This window comes from Peromyscus maniculatus, chromosome 10 (genome assembly GCF_049852395.1).
Source record: "Peromyscus maniculatus bairdii isolate BWxNUB_F1_BW_parent chromosome 10, HU_Pman_BW_mat_3.1, whole genome shotgun sequence".
Taxonomy (NCBI): domain Eukaryota; kingdom Metazoa; phylum Chordata; class Mammalia; order Rodentia; family Cricetidae; genus Peromyscus; species Peromyscus maniculatus.
The window spans coordinates 76,500,600-76,526,344 of NC_134861.1; the positions used below are offsets into that span (position 1 = coordinate 76,500,600).

At 35.3% G+C, this 25,745-nt stretch overlaps 1 protein-coding gene across 21 annotated transcripts in view; it reads left to right on the top strand.

The window, feature by feature from the left end:
* The window catches only part of Adgrl3 (adhesion G protein-coupled receptor L3), a 747,948-nt gene that overhangs the window by 327,758 nt on the left and 394,445 nt on the right, over window positions 1-25,745 (top strand). For all 21 annotated transcript variants that reach the window (XM_076546498.1, XM_076546504.1, XM_076546503.1 and 18 more), the window contains one exon: window positions 14,702-14,915. In XM_076546498.1, the coding sequence (XP_076402613.1) occupies window positions 14,702-14,915 (214 nt within the window). The remainder of the gene's footprint in view (window positions 1-14,701; window positions 14,916-25,745) is intronic.

Consider the following 25,745-nt stretch of genomic DNA (forward strand, 5'->3'; position numbering starts at 1 on the left):
GGACTCAATAAGAACATTTGAGGAATGAGGATCTAACATGTGACAGGAAAGGCTGAGTCTTAATAAATATTTGAAATAGTCTTTTCTTTTTTTCTCCCTATCAAAAATGTACTTACATTTTTATTTACTTGGCCATTGCTTTTATTTTCTTTTTAAATTTCTTCGTCATTTTTATCCTAGGAATGAAACTTGGCATGAGTGTATACTAAACATAACTTTAATATTGATTTCATTCCAGCATTTATTCTGAGGTTTTCTTTGGGGGGAGGGAAGGGGGGAGCGTTACGGGGTTTTGAAACTAGGACCTTATGAATGCTAGGTAAGTGCTCTTAACTTTGAACCTTATCACTAGACCTAAATTAGTCTCATAAATCTTGTATTAGTGTATGTGTTATATGTTACAAGAACTTAATTTTTTTTTTTTGCAGGGGTGGCGGGGAGAAGGCATTTTGGCATAGTCTTGATACTTCTGTTTGTGAGGAAAATGAATACATAGTATTAAAAGCAAAAATTATGATTTGAATATCACAGTTTGTATCAGAAAGTTTTTTAACTTGCTATTTTCATATACCAATTTAGCAGTTTTCTACTATATTTATTTTTATTAACAATGTATATGTGCTTATTTTATTATTCCCTGTGTCTATTTTGAGGGGAAGATTTCATTGTTTTCTTTTTGACAAAAATCTAACCTATTTATAATACTAAGATATAACATCCCAACTTATGTGACATGGAAATACCCTTATTATATCATCAATCACATTCAACTTGGACTGTGAGCTTTAACAATGTTATTAATCACTTCCTTCACTTTCCACATTTTATGATAAGGAAATAGATGTCTAAAACAGGAAAGAAATTACTAAACACTATGTAATTAGTGGAAATTGAAGGACAAGAACCTAGGTGTCATAGAGTAAAAAATGATTCTTGTAAGTTTAAAGCACCCTGGAGCTGATCACCTCTAATTTTCCAGATAAAAGAAGAAGGCACCGAGAAGGCAAATGGCTAGCTGAGATCGTGAAGCTAGACAAACGGGGGACACGCACAATTATACTTAGAACGTATTTCTTTTGTGAGTGTATGTGTGGGTTTGTGCACAGGGCACGAGGCACTTGGAGGTCAGAGGACAGCTTGAAGAGTTGTTTCTCTCTTTGTGCCATGTGCATTATGTGAGGGTTGAACTCAGTTGATCAAGCCTGGCAGTAGGTGTCTTTATTCACTGAATCAGCTCTCAGTCCTGAGATTTCTAATGATGCAAGAATGTTAAAATCAGTTCAGTCAAGGACAAGTCAGAGACAACTGTTTTGACAGTGCAGTCAAGACAAGTACAAGATTTTTAGGGACTTCAGTGGTCTGGATGTTTGTCTCCCTTCATTTGCATATGTATATCATATTTACAATTATCACCTGAGGTGGTATGAAGAGGTGGATTTTGGGGGAGGAAGTTAGATCAAGAGACTTTAAATCTGATGGATAGGATGAAGACTCTCATTAAAAAAACCACAGGAGGTGCCTTTCTCTAACTTGTGAGGACCAAGGGATAGTCTAGGAGCAAAGAAATATGACTAGACACAATATTTGCCAATGCTTTTATCTTAGACGCTACAACCTCCAGAAATATCGTAATTATAAATGGCTGTTTATGTGCCGCCAGATTACAGTAATTTATAGTAGCCACCCAAACAGACTCAGTAAAAGTTGATAGGTCTGTATCCCGATTTCTACCTCTTTCACTCAAAGTAATGCTGGCTACCCTAACAACTTAGTAAAAGAATTTGTTAAGAATATGCAACAGTGGCCACAAGAGACTTTGACTTTTTAGAAGCCACATCTCAGTTTTACTTTCAGAATACCTTGCTAGTGGTTATTAACTAACAGAAGCATAGGAAAGGTTAAGGAAAATCTTTGTCTTCCCACTGTCTTTTTTTTTTTAAATGTTTAAACAGAATGTGTTTTTTATTTTTTATTTATTTTATTTTTTTTAATTTTTCTTTATTAAGAAATTTGCTACTCCTCATGCTATCCACAGACCCCGCCTCCCTCCTCCCACCCCCAGCCCTCTTTCCCTAGCCAACCTGCATCCCCACATCCCCCAAATCAAGGTCTCCCATGGGGAGTCAGCAGAGCCCAGCTCACTAGTCTTAAGTATTCCATCTAGGTTCAGTTCCTTAGCAATCTTACCAATGCCCTTTTACATTTTACTTCCATCCTTCCTTCTTTCCTTCCTTCCTTGTTTCTTTCTTATTTCTTGTTTTCTGTTTACTTATTTTGTGTGACTGTTTATTTGTTGTTACATGGCATGGGACACGTATGGAGGTTAGAGGACATCTAATGGGAATCACTTCTCTCTTTTCGTCACGTGAGTCCAGTGGATGGGACTTAGGTTGTCAAGGTTGGTAGCAAGCATCATTTCAGGCTCCATATCGCACTGACCCCTTATATTTTTCTTGTCAAAGCAAGCAATAAAGAAATTCTGATTATCTGTTTGTTGGATGGTGGTCTTTCCAATTGTTCTGATACCTTAGATTTTCTACATTCAGGTTTCATTTATCTTTTAATATAATAATCATGTGATTACTGTATTATCTGATGTCATTTAAAATATTTGTCTTCCTTGATGTCCAATTTTACCTCTTTTCAATTTAATTTTCTTTTTATCTAGTCTCACACAGATTACCTATAAGCATTTTGAGGGCTACTCCAGCTTAAATATTCTATTCTCTCCCTGTTCTCTTCTAATCCTCTTACTTGCAATTATATGAATTCTTAGACCCTGAGTTTAATCTTTATTATTAATGAATCCAAATTCTTTTTTCCTTTTCTTACCTCCAGGTAGTTTAGAGTCTACTGGACAATGCTATAGAAGCATCCATTAGTAACTGAGAGCACCGGAAGGAAGCATCAGGAGAAAGTACTTATTATAGCCAGTGCTCTGAAATTTGAGAAATGTATATGCCTGTACATGAATAACTGTACATGTGTATGTGGGGGCCAAGCATCAAAATATGGTGTCTTCCTCTGTTGCTCTCTATATTATTTCTGAGTCAGGGTCACTGAAGCTGGTGTTCACTGACTGGCTAGATTGGCTGGTAAACAAGTTCCCAGCATCCCTCTGTCCCTCCCTCCCCAACCAGTACTGAGGTTAGTGATGTGTGAAACCACACCCAGCTGATTACTTAGGTTCTAAAGATCAAGACTCAGGGCCTCAGGTTTGCAGGGCAAGCACCACACTCAGGGAGATTTTTCTGGAGCCCAATATAAATGTTTTATAGTCACCGACAAGCCTAGCAGTATATAAATGACCTAGATGTATGTTGCTGGATGACCACTGTGTTTTGTTGCTGTGCTTTAGAATTGATTTAATTCCTTGGAGGGAGGTTCAAATTAGTAGCCTCATTTAATCCATTACTACTTATATAAAGTTTGCAAAAGTTGCTTAAAAATTAATAGCTTTTGGACAGGAATCATAGCATTCATATTCATTACATTCATATTCATCTCCTAGAGAATAGAGCTCATTTCTTGGCATATAATAAAACTCAACAGCTGTTTTTCGAGTGAATGGTTGAGTAGATAGATAAATAAATTGTATTAGCTTACAAATAATAAGAGGTTCACATCAGATGATTTTTTTCCCCAAATGAACTGTTTATGTGTTTTTGAAGATTTTAATAACATTTGTTAAGAGAGTGTTTGAAAATTCTGCTGGCTTCTTTTAAATCCCTTTCTTGGCAATACTTGCTTTAATAGATTTACTGTTAAGGAAAACAAGACCATAAACCATACAAAACAGTATAATCATGCAATTTATCACTTTAAAAACATGGATATTATTCCAGCATGTTTACAATGCTTCTGCAGAAGCTTACAAGTGATCTTAGAGTACTGAAGAAACTTTAACACATGTAAATATTATGTGGGTATTTATTCTTTTTCTGCGTCATTTTGTGTTTCATTGAAAACCACAATTTTCTCAGCTTACCATGTTCTTTTATATTCCTCTCTATGAACCAGTTTATAACACAGTATATCATTAGATTTAAAAGTTAAAGCTCAGGATACCCACATGTATTGTGAAAAGAAACTTGATATTATATGCATGTGAATTTTTTAAAAAGAATAATTTATGAGACAGTTATAAATTAACAAAATGACTATGATAAAATCTATTGTTTAATCTATCTCAGATGAAATATATATTTTCCTATCCTTAATAAATTTAAAGTATATCTCTTTGATTAGTGGCTTTTGTAGCAATGTAACATTTCAAAATACTATCAATTATATAACAACAACTCATGATGAAAATAAACCTCCATTATTTATGTAACAATTTTTCCCATGAATAATTCTGCATTGTTTTGTGCCATATGAAAGTAAACGCCACAAAGATTTATAATTATTCGAAATGTAGATGTTCCTTGTGGTTGCGAGACTCCATTGTGTTACCTGGCCTCACTTGAGACCACCCAAACAACAAATTACAGTATATTGGATTCCTAAAGCTCTTCCTTCTGGGAAGCTCAAACAATGCAAAAATTATGGATATAGAAAGTGTACTTAAAAAGAAAAAAAAAAAGTTTAAAAATGTATTAAAGCTTTCTGCTGAACAGTTGTGGTGCACTCCTTTAATCTCAACACTTGGGAGGCAGAGGGAGGCAAATCACTGTGAGTTCAAGTCCAGCCTGGTCTACAGAGAGAGTTCCAGGACAGCTAGAGCTACACAAAGAAACCCTGTCTCGAAATCCACCTCCACCCCCAAATTTTTTAACAAAAGCTGTGTAGATGTAACCAACTGTCTTATTAAAATAAGAAACACAGAACCAATGTAAAAGAGAAAGCTGAGAGGTCAGAGCTCAGAGCTAAAAATCTTACCTCCTGCAGTGCTCCTAGCTTCCTGAAAGAGAGAGCTACTTCCTGTGTGTCTGTCTTTAAATAGTCGTTCTATTCTGCCTTCTCATTGGTTGCAAACCCAAACACATGACTGCCTATAAGTACCGCCCTCCAGGTCTTAAAGGTGTATGTCTCCAATGCTGGCTGTATCCCTGAACATACAGAGATCTACCTAGCTCTTCTACCAAGTGCTGGGATTAAAGGCATGCGCCGCCACCGCCGCTGCCGCTGCCACCACCACCACCACCACCACCACCACCACCACCACGCTCTTGCTATGGCTCTAATAGCTCTGACCCCTGGGCAACTTTATTTATTAACATACAATGAAAAGCACATTTTGGTACAAATAAAATGCCACAATAAACCTGTTCAAAGTGAAATAGTTTATCAAAAAAAGTGGCCTCTGTCACCCACCCTGAAAGAGGCTGTGACTGGGGCTTTTGTATATATTCAATTATCATGAAAATACATTTGTGGTTAAACTAAAAGAAATAGTATAATTTTATTGTATACTAAAGTAAACTTAAAATAAACCATCACTAGTAGAAAAATAACTTGAAAGACACTTTGCATAAGACAATTGTATATACATTTTTGTGTGTTTACATGTGCAAACATAACTTATGCCCGTCAATACCTTATATGCAGTAAAAGTCAGTATTAATGAAGAGAATCAATGAAAGAATTCATACATACATAAATACCGTATCACTTCCAACTATTAACATCAGAATATAATAATTTTATCAAAATATAAGTATTTTAATTTTGAAATAGAATCTTGGCTAATGCCATCAGAACTTACTGCTTGAATGTTGTGAGCAGGAAAATTTAAGAAAAAGTCTTCTATGTCAAATAGTCAGACTTAAATCAGAGAGGAGAGGGAAATCCATCAACATCAAGTGAGGATCTTGGAAATACTGGAGGACAGCAAAATGTCAGGGAGGAAATAAACGATGAGAACATGAAAAGTAAAGCTCCACTCAGAAACCAGTGTAGGCCAAGAGCAAGATGCATCAACATAGGAAATAACTTTTAATTGACTGATTTTGAAGGCTCATTTTATTTCTTACACGTTATATAGTACAATTTGAGAATAAAGATTGTTTTTTCATTAAAAAAAAAAAAAAAAAAAACAATAAAACTCTGCACCGTATCCTCCTGAGATGATAACTTGGGAATCTTACCAAAATTGTAACTATGTTTGTTTGTGGAAAATTTTAGTAATAGCTCAGTCAATTCATAATAAAATTCCATACATTATTGTTTATTGCTATTGCAGTGCCCCCAATCTACCATTATTATTGGGAGTTTTGTGAGATGAGGATTCTTTTCAACTCTCCTGTTCCCTGCCTTCAACTTCCGATGCTTCATATCTTTTTTTTTTATAACTGCTTTTTTGAGAATATTTCTGGTCTTTTATCTGGATTACACCACAGATCTGAAAATCTTCCCAGTAGCCGATTGATACACTTTAATACTTCCGTTTGCATATTCTTGCAACATGAAATAGTGACATTGAAGTGGGCAAAGGAATTTTTCTTTGTATTTTGATATGTAACCCCTGAAGGCGATTATGAAATTAACTATCCTTGCTGCCCTACCTGGTCACAACATAGTGACTCAATATTTATTTTTAATTCTTGTTCTCATATCCCTGTGCTGTCCGTTTTAGTAAGACTTGGTACACTTTTTCAGATTAACATAGTCAAAAGATGATTTATCATATTAATTTTAAAAAGATCCTTTTCGACATTTCTGCTCTCATGGGTAAGCCAAAGATACACATGGAGTTCAGATCAGCTCCTTCTGATATATAAACTGCTATTTTGTCTTAGGACTTTGCATTTTGTTCTATAGAATTCAAGGGAAATCACTGAATTTTCCCTTCATTCCTTCCTCAGAGTTCTCTTCTACTCCCACTTTCTTAACACCTTAGTATAGCACAGAGTTTCCTGGTGTAGTAAGTGGGAAATGACGATGCTCTAACTCTTTATTGCTGAAGTTCATATTGGAGTGATACTTTCTAACACTTGAAAGCCAACTAAAAAGTGTTAACAATTTTCATTGTGTTATTTCTTAATGTGTTACAATACATTCTCATTAATTGTGCTTATTCCTTATTCTGATATTTTGGAATAAGATGTAGACCAGTGCTTTAAAATTGATTTATTAATTTTTATGCTTTTATCTTATAATATTCCATAATCTAGATCTTTAATTTTTTTCAATATATTCTGAATCTAATTTTAAAGCCCTTTCTGATTTCATTACTTTCTCACTTATATTTTCTACACTCTGTCAGGAATATCGTATAATCGCTTTACTTGTATGCATGTATGTTGTTTTGTGTTTATGAACCAATGCAAGCACTTCATTGGAGACAAAACACATGTTAATTATTGAATTTTCCTAAAGATATTTCACAGACTTTACAGACCAAAGTTTCTTGCCTTATCTCAAGTAGATGAAGAAATTTCCATTTCTTGTGTTCTCAGTCATAAGACCATATCCTCTTTCCTGCTTTGAATTTTCTAACATCCCATCATCTGATCCTATAACTGATTTTTATTAACCCTACGTTTGAGACTTTGTCTCACTCACATGAACTTGAATCTGAATATTCTACAGACTCTTCAGCCACTGTTCTATATAAGACCATTGGAGACCTGAGCCAATGCTTACGTGGAGGGAGATTTTAGACAACATTCATCTCTTATGTTTAAGGGCTTCAAGCAGCCACCATGTGTGTGATCACTGTACATTTAGAACCAAAGTGGTGTATCTCTTAAAAAGTTTCTTTTGAAATATGTAATCATTTTCTGGAATTCTTGTTTATCATGAAATTACAGTTCTTATTCTTAAGGACATGTTGAGTATTCAGTTTAGATTTTTTGACATTTAGAAGATTGGGAAAATTATGATAATGTGAAACCTGATACAATTTGGGACATTTTCCCCCTCGTGAATTTAATTAAAAGAAATTCTAGAATAACATTTAGTATTTGTTGAAAAGCTGTAGCAACTACACGCGAATTCACTTATTCCAATACTTGCTACTTTTGAGACAGCCTCCACATGACTATTTCTGTTCACATCCACAGCTTTTATTTGTATTCCTAAGCCTAAATAGTAACTGAAGATAGTTTTATAATTTTTTTCATTAGAAATCTTTCTTTTACATGTAGTTCTTTTACATTGTATCATCTAAATTTCATGCTCTGTTTTTGATTACATAACTTAATAGACTTTTTCTTCTTTATTGTGTCAAATGTAGTTATTGGGGTGGTTCACTTAACTAAGTACTGGAATGTCACTAAAATTATTATTTGGTAAAGTGCTCTTGTTTAAATTCAGGGTATTAGAATTGTGCTAGGATTAGTAAGTGCACCTTTAATGTAGATGTGGAGTTGATATTTCTTTGGGCTTCTAATGAAACTTTCGCTGCCAACCATTTTGGACTGGATCCTTGAACGCATAGCTTAGATCATTGTGTTGGCATGTATCAATAGCACAGAGAAGACATAGATATTTTAGAAAATTATGTCAAAGGCTCTGTTGAAGATGAAAATTGGTGAAAAAAACTACTTTAGGCAAACATTTTAGGAATGAAGTATTTTCTAAAGTCTTTGTCAATGCAATAGAAACATGTCCTTTTTTTTTTTTCGAGACAGGGTTTCTCTGTGTAGCTTTGCGCCTTTCCTGGAGCTCACTTGGTAGCCCAGGCTGGCCTCGAACTCACAGAGATCCGCCTGGCTCTGCCTCCCGAGTGCTGGGATTAAAGGCATGCGCCACCAACGCCCGGCAAAACATGTCCTTTTTAGCACCACATCCCCATCTGTAATTAAGAAATACAGTCCTTGGTTTAAAGTAGTCCTTGGTCTTGACACATAAGGAGTTAATTAACTTCTTTTTCAGAAGTCACTAGATGTGAATCATTTTTATCTTTTAATTTTCAAAAGATCATTTTTCCTTTATAATCCCTGGGATGCAAGGAAGAAATCCATTCTTATCATCTTCTTAGTGTTGTTTTCATATAGATTTTATTCAGTACATGTAATATCTATTGAACTAATTTTTTTCTCTATGGAAGGGAAAGTAATATTAGACCATCTTCATGGGCTGTTGCTAATACTTTTCTTTCACTGGGTTGACCGTTATTTGATATCCAGTAATTTAAATGTCAGTTCTAAATATTCCTTAAGGCTTAGCTCTGAGCTTTGCTCTTTGGCTTAAGACTCCGTCAATTAAAACCAAAACACCCATTCTTTGACAATTTCTGTGAATTTAGGAATATGAGAATAGCTTCATTAGATGCAGATGACTGAAAGATTCTGATAGTGTTGCAATTAAACAAGGGCAGTTTGTGGGCAGGCGTGGAGACTTCCAGAGTCCCTCACCGATGCCTTGTAAGTTCCCATGGCTGTCAACAGGGGGCGTCAGTTCCTCAGGCCCTTCCTCCACTACATTGGGCTGACTGAGTGCCACCATTTAGGTTATTCACTAACTATACAGGGAATTTGTCCAAGAGGTAGGCTGAAATTGCCTTGTGATTTCGTTGAACCTTCGGGGGAACCCTGCATGGCTTCCACACCATATCCATCAGAAGTGAGTCACTAAGTGTAGCCACAGACAAGGAGAAAAGGGGTTAGAGTGGAAGAGTAGCAAATACTCACAGTCGTATTAAAAAACCACAGCATAATGTTCTTTGAAAGCAGCAAAGCACCTCACACTCCCTATCCATGTTATCTTATTGCTGAAATGTATAAAGATCTCTATATATTCAGCTCCTACCAGATTTTGCTCACAGCAGCGTATATCAACCCATTTATCTATGCCAGAATCCTGGTCATCATTTATTTCTCTGTCTCTTACCCTGTGACTTTAATTACCAAGTCCTAACAATGCTTTGTTCTTTATGGAGACCTGAAGTGTTCTTTATTGTTACCCTTTTAAAGGAATGATCTTTTCTCATTTAACGACTATAAAATAGCTTTCTAATCTGCATTTCTTCTATATTCTTACCCCAAACAAATTCTTTGGGAGAATTATTTATATCTGTAAATCTATAAACAAAGTATAAAGGGGTAAACAGCATAAAGAGGGAATGAAAAATAAGTATAAATGAGGACTGTTAAACTCTTTCTTTTTCAGTTATAACAAATAGCACAGAATACAGATCCTGTCTGTTTTATTGACAGTTATTTTTACATTTACAACCAGTTTTTATTTCACTGAATCATTGCCTATGGAGAAGACATAAAATGTGTTCTTCTCCTCTACTGGAACCGTCTAAGATGCCATCTCTGATGTCATCACAAGTGGTTAAGTTCATCTAGTCTGCATAGTTCGAGAATAGACAGTACCCTTGGTTTTGTCTTTCTAGTGAGGAAGTAGAAAATTCTTTCAAATCTTCGATGACCACCGCTGACTTCAACTTTGCTGTTTTCATCCCTTTTCCCTTACTCAATAGTGATCCATGTTACTATGGCTTTAGTCTTATACTGCTCCCGAATTCTAGACTTTTGATACAACAATTGTCCACATACAGGTGTTATTCTGACAGTTTGCATTCAGTGTGTATAAAGCTGAATTATTTATATTATTTTCCTCAACTTGTTCATTGCTGGCCTCTTAATCTGTTTGCTTTTGTTTTTGTTTTTTACTTCTTATTGATGATCTTCCTCAACTCACAAACTATGTGCTACATAATATTCTTTATTTGAAAGTCCCCTTTCACACCCTAGGGTTAGCCGTTGTACTAACCATTGTTAGCCGTTCTAACCATTGTACTTTGAGGTCAGGAAATAAAAAAAAAAATCTGACTTGTGTCCCCATATGTAGTTATCAAGCACATAGGTCCAGCAAAGTATTTACCAGCAGGCTGCATTGACCTGGTGGTGATAGAGAGCTCAAAGAGGAACTCACCAAAAGGAGAGATGTTAGCAAAGATGGCTGAAGGTTCTAAAAATGAGAAAAATGATGAAAATGAGAGTTAATTCTCTTATCATTTAACCTTATGCAGAAGGTTTTTTTTTTTTTTTTTTTTTTTTTTTGAGACAGGGTTTCTCAGTGTAGTTTTGGTGCCTGTCCTGGATCTCACTATGTAGACCAGGCTGGCCTCAAACTTACAGAAATCTGCTTGGCTCTGCCTCCCCAGTGCTGGGATTAAAGGCGTGCGCCACCACCGCCTGGCTTGAAGATATTTTCATTATCTTTGCAAAGGTGTATTTGACATGGAATTTGAGGCACATGGTGAGACTGCTCTCTGCCTGTCTGTCTGTCTCTCCCTCTCGTCTTGTCCTGTGTGTGTGTGTGTGCGCGCGCGCGTGCGTGCGTGCGTGTGTGTGTGTCAGAGGTAGAAATCACAAATCTTCTTTGATAGTTCTCTGCTTTATTACTTTTTTTTGAAAGATAGGAGCTCTAAACCTGGAGCTTATCAATTTGACTAGAATGCCTGTTCACGGTAACCAAAGGAACTACCTGGGTATGTTCCAAATCCAAACTCTGGGATTAGAAACATCCACTTCTTTTCTAGATTTACAAGAGGGTTCTGGAGACCCTAACTCAGGTCTTCAGGCTTGTAACACATATATACTACTGAATGAGCAAACTTGCTGTCTCCTGCTTGCCGTCTGTTGTAGATACGTTTAACTCGCTCCTATTCCCTCAGTCTCAGAACCAGTGTCTAGGACTAAAGTACAGCATTGAAGCAGACATCACCAGATTTCACATCTACGCTTTCCAGTTTGTTCAGCATGTACATATGCATCTAATAGATTACAGTGGTGTGTGCCTTACTAAGACAGATTTACCTCATGGAGTACAAGTGGAAACAAATTAAAGAGAGCACACACAAGAGCCCAGGTCAGCTTGCCACCTCACAATGCTCAAAATAGTGTTACTCTGAAATACATGTAGTACACAATTTCACTACCTATGCTTGGGTTGTTGGAGTTGTCCTTCTTGGTATTTTGTAACCAAAGCCTTTCTATTGGTAGCATAAAAATTAAAAGGGAACAAAAAAAAAAAAAAAGTTTTAAAAAAAAGTTTTTTTTAAAACTTAAATCACTCTCCCTCTTTGGAAGTGTGTGTGTGTGTGTGTGTGTGTGTGTGTGTGTGTGTGTGTGTGTGTGTGTGTGTGTAAGTCTAAAAGAGAAGGTAAATAAAAGGAAAAATAAACAAAAATTTTAAAACAGCTCTCATGGAATTAGGAGCACAATGCAGCTAGAAATACTTTTTTTCATGATGGTGAAGACATTTAACGTTACACTAAGAAGTTATTTGAATAGCTAACTAGGTAATGCTATAGACTCCTGGAATGTATTCCTTTAAACAATGCATGAGTCATTTGTGGCATGCGTTTTATCACTGGGTTACCGAAATGGGTGAATTATATGATAAAAGGAAGAAAGTTTCTACCATTGAACTTGGAGCTTTGTACAAAATATCACAGAGGTGGAAGGGAAGTCATCTTTATAGGTCCAAAATAGATACATGGAAAATTTGAGCCTCCACATTTTAGTTGACTTTGCATCTGTGTAGTGTTTGGTTCTTAATGGTATTTTTGACAGTGACAACCCAGATTAAAGCTATGTCAATGTTTTGACAAAAGTGACTGATGAGTTTAATCAACCAAATTGTCCACTTAGTCCAACATGGGCTCTGTTGGTGTGGTTTGCTTATGTGTTGTTTCTTTGTTAAATTTACTTGATTTCAACTGAATTGACTAAATCAACATTGTATTAGCCAGATAAATGCGGCATCCAGAACAGCTACAAAATAATTTTCCTTAAAAACTGTACCAAGGTTAAGGAAAAAATTATCTTTTAACAAATGTTCAAAATTTATTTTAAGGCATTCTAAAATTTATGTGTTTAAATATGTTTTCTGAAAATGAACACATCCATTTGATTCCATTAACAGACAAAAGTCATGAAACTGGCTTCATGAACTGGAGCATTTTTTAATCATTCAGTCATGTTTTTACTTTCAAATTCAAATAAGAAAAACTGTCTTTATTCTTGAAGGTAAAATCTTGATATCAGAAAGTGTGCATCTTTGACCGCTATGCAGATTTCTGAATAGTAAACAGGACTATTTTATTTTAGGAACAGTAGGAATTAAATTTCTTCTTTGTGACAATACCCTGCCAAAATGTGACCCAAAGGAAACTAAGAAAATAACATTGTAATAAGATTTCATTATGCTAATGTCATGAGGATCATGATGTCTGTGATCAGTGTTACAGGTGTGCTGCATTTGTGTGTGTGTGTGTGTGTGTGGAAGAGAAGGAAAATAGAGAATAAAGGAAATATAAATGGGACCAGGTGTACAATGCAGCCAGAAGTACTTTTTCTTATTTTTTTAAAGATCTTTAAATTTTTTTTACTTATATGTAAATATGTGTGCCTGTGTCTGGGTGTATATGCATAAGTGTAGATGCCCAAAAAGATCAGAAGAAAATGTCTGATCCTCAGGATCTGGAGTTGCAGGCAGTTGTGAGCCCCCTGATGTGGGTCTTGGCAACTAAACTTGGATTCTATATAAGAGTAGTATGTACTCCAGAATGACTCTGAGTCATCCCTCCAGTCCCAGCCACAATGACTTTAGGTAACATGGTTTTAGGAGGAGTCTATGACACAAACATAGAAATAAGATAAGTATATATCATTTTAAATATAATTTATATTTTAAATTAATATAAATTAATTTGAAAGAACAGATGTCTTCAAAGCAACCACTGTTTCTGAGGTCAAAATCGTTAGAACATTATTAACCTTGCTCTGCTGCTTCTTTTCACATCCCCGATCTCCTCACAGCCTTTTCTTCCACATTTCGTGCTTAGAAAGCAACGGAAAGATCCACATATTGTAAATACTATTGTTACGGATGCACTCATTAGGGAATTAACCAACTGTGCAAATTTAACCTGTCCCTTATGTTTACCCACGACTGTGTCTCTTATTTTAAAACCTACTTCTTTAAAGCTTGGTAAATACTTCAGCTATAATTTCAGTTATATGTTTTAAGGGAGACTTGGTCAGTTTTTATGACAAACCTTTAACTTTCTTCCAATGATATACTGGCAAGGGAAAGGGAAAATATTAAAATTGACATGAACTGAAAACTTCTGCAGCAAATTTGAGTATATATGTACACCAATCACTTAAAATGTGAGAATCTGAAGATTTGTTTGTGACAGCCGTAGAGGATTCATGTGGATATTTTGTGATATTACAATTTTTTTTTACAATATTCCATGCATTAACTTGGGCATGTAATTCACAAAAAAGGAATAATACAGGAAAAAATAAAAGAAAACATTTTCCTTTATAGAAATAAGGTAGTAAATGAAAATTAACACCTTCTGCTGTTGTTTGTTTATCATACTGGCTAAATTTATATGATTGGTTATATTTAATTTTCAAAAGTAGTGTGGAATTGGTGAACTAGATTTTTCTTAATGTTTTTCAAAACAGTTATCTCCATTTGGCATATGCTTCTCTTAACAATCAATTTCACATGAAAAATATCCAGAGTTCCTTTTTTTGCTACTGTTCTGTAGGAACACACTTAGGATTTAGGAAGTTATTGTTAGATTAGGGGAGGTTGTGATTTGTTGTTACTGAGAGGAGAAATATCCCGTATTGCTTTAAATGATGAGTCCTTGCTGTGTTAGCCCTTGTTCAAGTTAACCCAGATGCTGGGGAAGTAAATGCATGTAATGTCCTTGGATATACAATGATGATGATGATGATGATGATGATGTCTTTTCTTCCTCTCCCTCCTCCCCCAGCTTTCAGCCGTGCCCCCATTCCCATGGCAGTGGTCCGCAGAGAGCTCTCCTGTGAGAGCTACCCTATTGAGCTCCGCTGTCCTGGCACAGACGTCATCATGATCGAGAGTGCCAACTACGGAAGGACAGATGACAAGATCTGTGACTCTGACCCTGCTCAGATGGAGAATATCCGATGTTACCTGCCAGATGCCTATAAGATTATGTCTCAAAGGTACGGTGCCTCCAGCCTCCAGACTTCTTCCTTGCACTTATGTCAAGAGTCAACATAAATCTGCTTGATAGACTGAGTGTGGATAAGAGCATAAAGTGGCGCATGCTTTAGAAGGATTTGGCAGTTTCCACTGTAGATCGCTCCTCCTGTCTCTGGAATGGTTGGTGCTATGATCCCCACCATGGCACTTGGGCTATAGAAAACTCATTAGCATTATTAGTAAGTTTAATGATGCACTCTGCCTAGTGTTATGTTCCGACAGTGTTCTCTAAAAATGATTTGGTTATCTAAGAGATAAAATTCGTATTTTTTCCAGAATTTTCACTAAAATACATAGTGCAGAAAAAATTGTCTTATTCGTGATTATTTTCTAATTATGTAAGAATAATAGAGAAAACAGAAAGCTGGGTCAGGGACCAGAGTTACTGCCTAGTGATTCAGAGCAGTTGGTGCTCTTACAGAGAACCCACATGGGAACCAAACACCAGCTACTGTCTGTAACTCCAGTTCTAGGGTCCCTGACCTCCTCTTCTGACCTCCATTGACACCTGGACACACGTGGTGCACATGCAGATAAGCCAACACACACATACACACAAATAAAAATAAAATAATCAAATTAATGGGTAATTTATATAATCATTAATCAAAACACAGTAAAAGATAATTGATGAAGGATTATTTGACCTTGGAAAACAATGAAGAAAATACTAATTTACAATATGTTACTTGAAATGTATTTAATACTGTTGACTATTTAAATTATTACCATGTGGAAATACATGAAATAAGGTAACATATAATTTCATGAGACAAGGGAAAATGTTTGATTTGGAGGGGGTAAGTTTATTTCCATACAAAGAAGATTTAAGATTTGTCATAATAAAAGTTCTTTATAAAGAAAGTTAATTATATATAGAGATACATATACATATATATATATACATATATATCTATATGGAGTGAAAGAGAGATATACATACATTAAACACTTGTTCACTATTTCAATGGTTTCTCAGAAATAAATTGTTATGCACTTTGTATATATCCATGTTTCCTACTTTGTAGGCATGATTAGTTATTAAGTAATGCATCAGTAAGTGATAACTTTTCTGAATAATTTTATAATTGGATAGGGTCACTTTTTCATAAGGATTTTTTCTCAGGTAATTTTTATTATTCCATTAAGGAATTATTTTAAATGAGCAGAAATTAAAATACAGAGAATACTCTCACCAAATTGAAGACTAGACACAAACAGAAAGCAATGCCCACTACTCTGTTCCTAACCTCAGAGTTAAATAAGTAAGACATACAGCAGAGTTGGAATCACCTCTATTTTGGCTTACAAAAGCCATCCTTATTTTAACCATTTTTCTGCTCTAAAAATAATTTATTGTTGTTTGTGTGTCCACTGTGCAGGAAGTACACACATGTCATTATGGATGCATAGCGGTCAAAGGACCATTTTATGGGAATGGCTTCTTCCTTCCAGCTTTACCTGAGTCCAGGGATTAAATTAAAATCTCTAGCTTCGGGAGGCAAGCTTCTTTATCCACCAAGCTGTCTCACTGGCCTCATTTTATCTTAATATTTAAAATGTTGTGTATTTTTTGTGTGGTTAGTACACTATTAGAATCAATGTCTTTAGGCTAATGATGGATGTATAAATTATTAGAAGAATTTATAACTTACGTGTCCAGTGAGCAGGCCATTTGAAAGATGTTGAAGGATAATTCTCTTCACACATGTCATGGGATTTGGTTTGTCTGTTGCTAAAACAGATGCTGGAAAAACATAAAATTTTGAAATTAAGGATCCATTTGATAAGAGTTGGATGCATTGTTTGCTTGTGTGTCTGTCTGTATTCTAAAACTGACAAACTTCCATCTAGTTTAAATAATATGTTATAGTTAAGAGGGTTTAAAACATTCTGGTGTAATGTTTCCTCTGGAAAGGTTTACGATGAGCATCACAGTGGCTAATAGTTATTTGTTTCAGTTAAGTAATCAAACATAAGATTGAATAGATTCCATAATAAGTGTACTAAATGAAGGATCCTAGTTTTTTGTGTTTAGGGAGTAAATGAGGTATATATCAGAAGCATTAACTTGAAATTGTTTTAGTGCATTCATTAATACCATTCCAAAACAATCCATTAATCTTGTAATTACTGCAAAAATTATTAATAATGGATCCTCTCAATAAACTGAAGTATGTAGGCTATATACACACAGTGACAAATCTGTAGTGGAAGCCTGCCTTGAGCACTAACTAAATCTTTGGAGTAAATCCTCCTAGTAAGTTCTTAGTGGAAACTTTTCAAGCTGTCAGAAATAACTGTGGCCATTCCACTTTGGACTGTTATGTGTAATGCATTTTCAGTTTGCAAAATAAATATTTTGATCCTCATAGAGAGATATTTGGGCCCCTCTGGTCAGATGGCCAAGGCTATCCATCTCCTTTATAATAAACTGCTGCAATGTCATGCCAGCCACAGAATGTTAAATGATGGAGATAGGGATACTGTGCTAATAATATGGATATGTTAAGCAGATGAATACATTAAAATGAAATAAAAATGAAAAGTAACATTTCTGAAGTATATATTAGATAAATGGATTTTTTGTTGTCAAATTTAAGCATTTAAAAAAATTGTCTCAGGGTATAATTATTAAGTTTGTCTTGAGGGAGGATTTACTAAGTACAAAAATTATTGTTATTGTATCCTTGCATAAACTTGTGAAAAAAAAACTTTCTAACTTACTCACTTAAATGTATCCTTTTGACAGTTGAGAGACACATCTAATGCATTTTATGTAATTTTTGAACGTTACATAAATTGAAATTTGTACTATCTTTTAAATTAAGTATGAAAAATTTGGGCATTGAATTAAAAGAGATATCATAAGAGACGTCCACTTACATTAAGTGTGAAAAATTTGGGCATTGAATTAAAAGAGATATGATAAGATGTCCATATTTTTCTGCAGTAGAGCTATCCTATCTGGCATCCCATTGAGAGATGCAACTTTGTTCAGAATCCTCAGAATTTGCCTAGACTTGAACCTGGGATGGCTTTGAGCCCTGGGTTTGCTCTGCCATGAACACACACAAACACACATTGTACCTATTTTTACCAAATCTAAATGATCATGCCATTGTTCTCATCTGTTCAGCTTCCTTAATATTCTGTATTTATTGCTCTATTCTATTCATACTGAAGGATTAGGATTAGTTGAAATGACAGAATACATTTATTTATCCTTCTGAAACTTTACATTCCTCCTTATTGTATGTATACATCAGGTAGTCTGAGTTACCACATAGCATGTTCTCTCTCTCTTTTTTTTTTCTGATTGTAAGTTTCAGGAATGCCAAATTAATGTTTTTCAGTGCAACCAACTTTAGTGTCTAAATGGGCAAAGATGTAATGCTCTCTGACTTAGTTATGCTCATTAACAACTCTTCAACTTTGATATTTTTATGCCTTCTATTCTTTGCATGTTGTGCTTATGTATTATAGAGACTCTTTTAGAAGAAATATCTGACATAGTTTTTGTATCTTAGAGTGAACATAACTGTTAGCAACTACATAACTTCTGGAAGGTTCCATGTGGACTTCAGCTAGAATTCAGTGGTGCTTTCAGCTATTAACTCCAATGTTTGAGTCATTAACTCAGCCAGCTCTTGAAAGGACCGAATGGGGTTCACTATGACAGTTAGTCAGGCTTGATGGATAAATAAGCCAGGCATGGTTCCTGCACATAAAATATCCTGGACAGATAAAAAGCAGCCAGCAGGATCATTTGCTAAGCATTTTAGTCCTTTCTCATTTACATTTATTGAGGAGATGAAAAGAGGAAATTTCATCTGGTAGGTCACATCAGAGAGCCTGTTGGGCGGGACGGTGATAGAGCTGGCTCACTTCTGCGCAAGCTGTGTAAGCAGAAGGACGTGGAAAAGGCACAGGTGGAGTGGCCTCCTTCCTTTAGCTTCTCCTGCTGTGGCTTTAAAACTTACTGTTGTTCAGCTCAGGATGTCCCTGCATTTCATTTGGCCCACTCCTCTCTAAAAATGCCAATGCTTGGAGTCAAACTCTCCCTTCAAATCCTCACTTGTAAATCAGGAATACATGCTATTAAGATACCATACAAATGCTAGATGATACATGAGCTTGATAAATTCGCTGATTTTATTTTTGTCTTGGAATCCTTATTATAAATTGGACATCAAATCCCTTTAAGTATAAGAAATCTGAATGTCATATATAATGATTTTGGTGTTTTCTCTTTTAGTACATAACATAGCATAACTAGTTTCATAATCTTAATATATGTATGCTTGCCTATAATTTTTTTAAACTATAAAAGCACTTGCAAAGAGGCATGCGAATGTTTATGTGTGTGTTTAAGTGAACATGTAATTTCAGTAACTTGTACATACAGAAAATTGCACAAATCAAATGTGTACAGCTCAAGGACTCTTTACAAGCTGAGCTCATGCATGTGTCTAACAAACTGTTGAAGACAGGGAACATTAGCCACACCCCTCCCTAAGGACATCTCAGTTCTGACTTTGAACAACTGAAATTAGTTTTTGCTCATTTTGTAATTCAAACAATGAATTTGTATAAAATGTTCTTGAACGTGGCCTTTCTCATTCACTGTATTTGTTGCTTTCCTTTGTCACTGAAGTTTTTTGTATGTCATATCTTTGTCATTTCAAGTATAATTATTTTCTAACACTTTTATAAAGCAGGGCAGCCTCCAAAATGAGTTGGTTTCAGAATATTTGTTGTTGTTAATTTCCCTCTCTTCTCACAATACCATGACTTAACCTGTTTTTTGAATATGTTTACCTTTGATACATATTTTATACTGAAAATATGTATTTAAAGTCAAGCTAACTTTACTTAACTTCTCATTGGGGTCATGGGAGAGAAACAGAAAAATAAATGAAGACAAAAATAAGTCTGTTGCTAGCATTTAAATTAACTTAGGATCACAGGTCGTAAAATGCATTCTATATATATATTATACACACACACACACACACACACATATATATATATATATACATATATATTTCTAATTAAATGAGAGCCTCAGTTTTTATTATAGTTTTAGGAGTATCTTAGCAATGTTATATTTTCAGATGTTGCAGGCACATAGAGAAGAGGAGAGGGAGAGAGAATTGTTTCTCACCTTTTGAAAGCTGTACTGCAGTTGATATCAGCACTGCAGGGGATTTTACGGCTCCTAAAAGATCTTGGTTTCTGTTGTACTCATTTCTAGAGCACTTGAAAAATATCTTCTGTAACAGCATATGAAGAGATGCCAGTGGCAGATTTTGTGTGTATTTAGCCTAGTAAGTGTTTCAGACAGGACACATCCACAAACCACTTTTCTTCTGTGACTTTGATGGATTCCTTGCATGATTTTCACGATTTCCTTCAAATCAAAACAATGTCAACAAAAACAAACCTTTAAGTACATGGATTTCCCAGATTTATTCATAACCTACTTATTTTGCACATAGGATTGATAATTGTGTGCGTGTTTGTTTTAAGATTTACTTATTATGTATCCAGTGTTCTGCCTATACACCAGTTCTAATTATAGATGGTTGTGAGCCACCTTGTGGTTGCTGGGAATTGAACTCATGACCTCTGGAAGAGCAGTCAATGCTCTTAACCTCTTAGCCATCTCTCCAGCTCTGTGTTTGTTTTAAAAGACAGAAAGGAGAGAACAGGTAGCCCATTCTCACAGCCCCAATATCCATAATACAGACATTCAGCAATGTTTTCATCTTGAAAGCACTGACATATTTTCCTACATTTTACTTTCTTTTGTATCTGAGAATCCATTATGACCAGTCTCCACATATGCTTCCATGTCCTCTTAGGTATTAATTTAGTTTAGAAAGAATTTATCTGTTAAATATGTGTGTGTGTGTGTGTGTGTGTGTGTGTGTGTGTGTGTGTGTGTGTGTATTTGTTTTTTAAGGGAAAAGAAAATCGGTAATTCTTTCATGATATTATTCTAAACACAGAAGTATTAGAAGAGCTAAATATATAGGTTTGTACTACTGGAAACTGTTTTTTAATAAAGATTATTACTGATTCCATTCTTTTAAAAGCAAGTTAGTCATGTCATGACCAAACTTATTAAAATATGTCTTATGTTTTGAATTACAATATAATTATAAAATTTCCCCTCCATTTTCCTTCCTCCAAACTCACCCTTGTTCTCTCCTTGCTTGAGTTCAAATTCACAGGTTCCTTCTGTTGTTATTTACATATGTGTACATGTCCTCGTCTGTGTCCTCTCCCCGCCCCCAAATACATAAATACAATCTGCTTGCTCTGTATAATGTTACATGTATGTGCATGTTTTCAGGGCTGATTCTTGGTCCTGGATAACAAATTGGTGTCCTCTTCCCAGGAGAAGACTATTTTTTCCACTCTTCAGCATTCCTTAGCTACCTGTAGTTCTTTGTCTAGGGTTGAACATTGTGAGCTTTCTCTCTTCCATGGTAGCATGTGTATCGTTGCCTTTGTTCAGTCCCTGCTTAGCTTGGCATGATGGTAAAGCTTCATAAATGTAGCTTCTGTTGTTCCTAAGAGACACAGTCTCACAGCCACTCCCTGTCCCTCTGGCTCTCAGAATCTTTCCACTCCCCATCTTCCACTGTGTTCACTGAGCCTTGGGTACAGGTGCATTTTGATTGGTTCTAGTTTTTGGTAATGGCTTCCATTTTTTGCATATTTTTCTTTAAGAGGGATATGAGCTGCACTTTCTTGTGTGTAGGAGGGCAAATATTTAAAACGTAGTTAGCAATTGTGCTGGCCTTTGTAGTTTCTCCTCCAGGATCTGTGACTTCACTAGCCCTAAATAGTTCCGTTTCCTGTACCAGGCATGATTTCCTTCTGGTTGACTGAGTCTTGAATCCAATGAGAGAGCTGTTGTTTACCATCCAGGTCTGCGTGTACCACTGCTGCACCCATGGGGTTATTGTGCCATGCTGGTCATTGCTGTGGCTCATAGGCATCAAAGCTGGGTAGAACTGTTGGGTGCTTTCTACCTTTGGAAGCTTGTATGTCACTTACTGGTACCATGAAAGCTACTCCTCAGGGAGAAGGCTTTCAGGTGAGGTCCTGCTCAGAGCTTGTGGGCACTGTGATATAGTACTGGGATTTAGGAACTTAAGACCAGCTGTTACTTAAGACACTTAAATTTTCAGTGACGGTTTTCATTGACACTGTTCCTAGTAACTTTGGGGCATGTAACTATTAATAACTGCTTTACTAAACAAGTGCAGCAAAATAATACTAAGTAAGACTTCAGCAGAGAAGCACTGGTATGACAGATTCACCTTGAGAGTTTTTGTTGCATATTTGATTTACAGAACCTGAGATTAATAGATTAATTTTGCTCACTTTTAGTGAATGCTCAATGAAGGTTTTTTTTTTGTTTTGTTTTTAAGATTTTTTTTTTAAATGTTACTTTTTTTATGATTATATGGATGTTTTGCCTGCACCTATGTCTGGATATCATGTCTGTGCAGTGCATTCTGAGGGCAGAAGAGGGCAATGGAACCCCTGGGACTGGAGTTACAGATGGGTGTGAACCATCATGTGTGTTCTGGGAATTGAACCCAGGTCCTCTGGAAGAGAAGCCAGTGCTCTTAACTGCTGGGCCATCTCTACAGTCCTAGTGAAGTTGTTTTTAAACCTTCATCCTATTCTTTGATGTAGTCAGTCTGTAGAAGCTTGAAATATTAAAATGCTTGGAAATTTTTTTTTCAGGACAGAGAAAAGCCAAAATGCAGCATTTCTGAATATTAGAAGAGATGTGATAAGTACCTTAAGTTATCTTGTAAATAGGTGATAGTTTGGATTGGGCTTGTCCACAAAAGCCTGTGCATTTGGCTCTTGGTCCCCAGTGTGACAGTAGAGAAGATGATGGGATTTTTAAAAGTTGGTCAGGAGATATCTTCAGGTTATTTCCTATGCATCTGATAACTCGCTAAGAAGTTAGCATGAACCACACTCTTTACCACTGCTTGACTCACTCAAGTGAAATGGAAAACACTACTGTTCTTCAAGAATGACAGAACTAAAATAACACAGGGTTTAGATAAAATCCCACATGTTCACCATTACCTGATGCTGACAAAGAAATGCTCGTTTTCACATTAAGAGTGGGCAGTCTTGATTTTCTGATGCTGGGAATATGTGTTGTGAAGCTTATTTAAATTATGGAGCATTTTCTCTCTGCCTTTAGAGTCTCCAGTTGAAGACAACCAAACACTAAAACTATGCAGTATGAGTTTGTTAATATTACCAACATTTGTATTTTGTACGTACACCATTATCTATAGTAAAATTTCAGTCAAAGTAAATTTACTAGTGATCATGGAGAATCATTTCAAACTTGCATAGCATTGGTGATAAACACAACGCATAGCTCTTTGTAACTTTAGGAACAGTGAGGTTTCGTGAGTGGGAGGTTTTATGAGTCCTTTCAAAGTAGAAATGTGAAGATACACATTTTCTTAATGAAGTAAACATAAGAAACAAAATACCGTGTAGCGACTAATGTGTTTTATAATGGCGTTTTAGACAGATTCAATCTCCATCAGCAAGACTTGGCTCCTAGATGATAAAAATTAATGTGTTTCATTTTTATTTTTTCCCTTATGAAGTAATTTTTTATTATAGAGTTGAATTTATTTTTATTTATTATACTGATTTTACTATTGTTTCCATATAAATGCTCAGATTATGTAAAAAAAAAGATAATGTAAGAGTATAAACATTGCTTGTTAAGAGGACATGGTATTTTCTAAGGTGCTAAAAATCACTGTCCCCCAGATATTTGTTTATTTGAAAAAAATTACATTAGCTGGTAGTAGTTTCTATTAAATTAGATATTTGTATTATTGCTTGTATAGCAATAAGCTATGTGAATCATCTCTATTTGTAATTAGAATTATCAAATAGTGAAAGCAAAGTCTGTTCTTCACTCATATGTACTGATTTCAATATATAAATATATAGGTTTGTTTGGAATTAGATAAAATACTTGCAGTCTTTCCAAAAATGCCAGTAATCCTAATTACTAGTGCTATCAATCTCAGAAAATAAACATTTGGAGCAATTTCTTGGACCTGTTAGTGTGGTGAGTAAATAATCCTTGGCTGAGAGTATAAGTCTACAGAGATATTTCGATGTGAAAGAAGGAAATATACTCCAAAATACTGAAAAGACTAAAAGAGAGAATTGTTATGTCAAAAGTGAGACTACACAGCAGTTGGTTTAGCCAAGTTGTATAGCCAGAAAGAAGTAAAGAGAATTTTTCATTTAAAGAGTACAGATGTTGCTGAATTATTTAGAGCCATTTTGTTCCCAAACATTCACTGCTGTTCGTCTAAACAACTCTGATTTGGTGTTTTTCATCTGTTTTGATTTTTTTATATTAGATGTTAAATACTGAGATCTGTGGGCATTTGAATTTTAGCAAATAGGGTCTATCAGAGTTATGTGAAAAACCAAATGATGCTCTCGCCAATACAAGCACTAAAATCAAGTAATGCTATGATTATTATTACTTGATATATTGACAGTGAAGTTTATATTTGTTTGTTGGTAAATGTGATTTCATTTTAGAATTACTCTCAGAAAGTACATATCCTTGAAAGTTTCTGTTACATGTGGTACTTGTTTTTCTTATAGACATTGTATCTTTCTCTTTCTAATTTTATACAGATATTCTCTCATTTTTAATATTTTGGTTTTCCTAAAACCACATATATTTGTAATTTTAGTACTATCCACTTTTTCTGATCAGTTTTGTCCGTTAAAAAACTTTCCAAACACCACAGTAAGGTATTTTAGAAATTATAGTTACAAAAGGCCCTCCTTTCTCACAAATTATTCTCATAAAAGGCCTTTTCACCCTTCCAAGGAATCCATGTAGATCATCCTTGCCTAAGAAGACAGTGCTCTGAATTACTTTTCCTGTTACACTGGGGAAACATGGGTTCCTTCAAATGACTTCATAGCCAATTATTTCCTCCAATAGCGATTCAGTGCTGTGACATTAAAAATACTATAACGAATAGCATTGTATGAAGTGCAGTTTGTTAACTTATGTCCGAAGTGTGGAGAACCATAAATTAACGGGAGCAACTTAAGCCGCAAAAAGACTGGTGTGGGACACACACATACTGCAGACTAAGTGATCTGACTCAGGGTGATTTGTCCAGTTCCTGTAAAGTATCCTGAAATGATGCATGCACATGAGAAGGTAATTCCAATGTAATGTCAGCAATACACATCTGATATACATTTATTAACTCCTTTACAATATTATAAAGAATAATAATAAAACTACTGCATGCATCTTATCTAGATTACTTTAGTCTTCTGTGTTAGTTTTTTTCCCCTAACATTGTGTTTATTTTTACTTTATGTTTATGCGTGTTTTGCCTGTATGTATGTGAACCATGTGCATGCTTGGTGAGGACTGAGGCCAGAAGAGAGTGTTAGATTCCACGGAACTGTGCAGATGTTTATGATCCAACATGTAGATGCTGGAAACTGAACTCGGATGCTTTACAAGAGCAGCAAGTGCTATTTTCAGCTGAGGCATCTCACTAGCTGCGATAGTATTTTTTTATCGGGAAAAAAAAGAAGGAACATTTTATTTTGCTCATTGTTGCATGATTTTTAAAACCAACTTCAGAATAACATATTTGTAAACAACTTACCAGTTTGTATTGTCACATATGTTAATACCCACCACCACCCAAACACACATATCA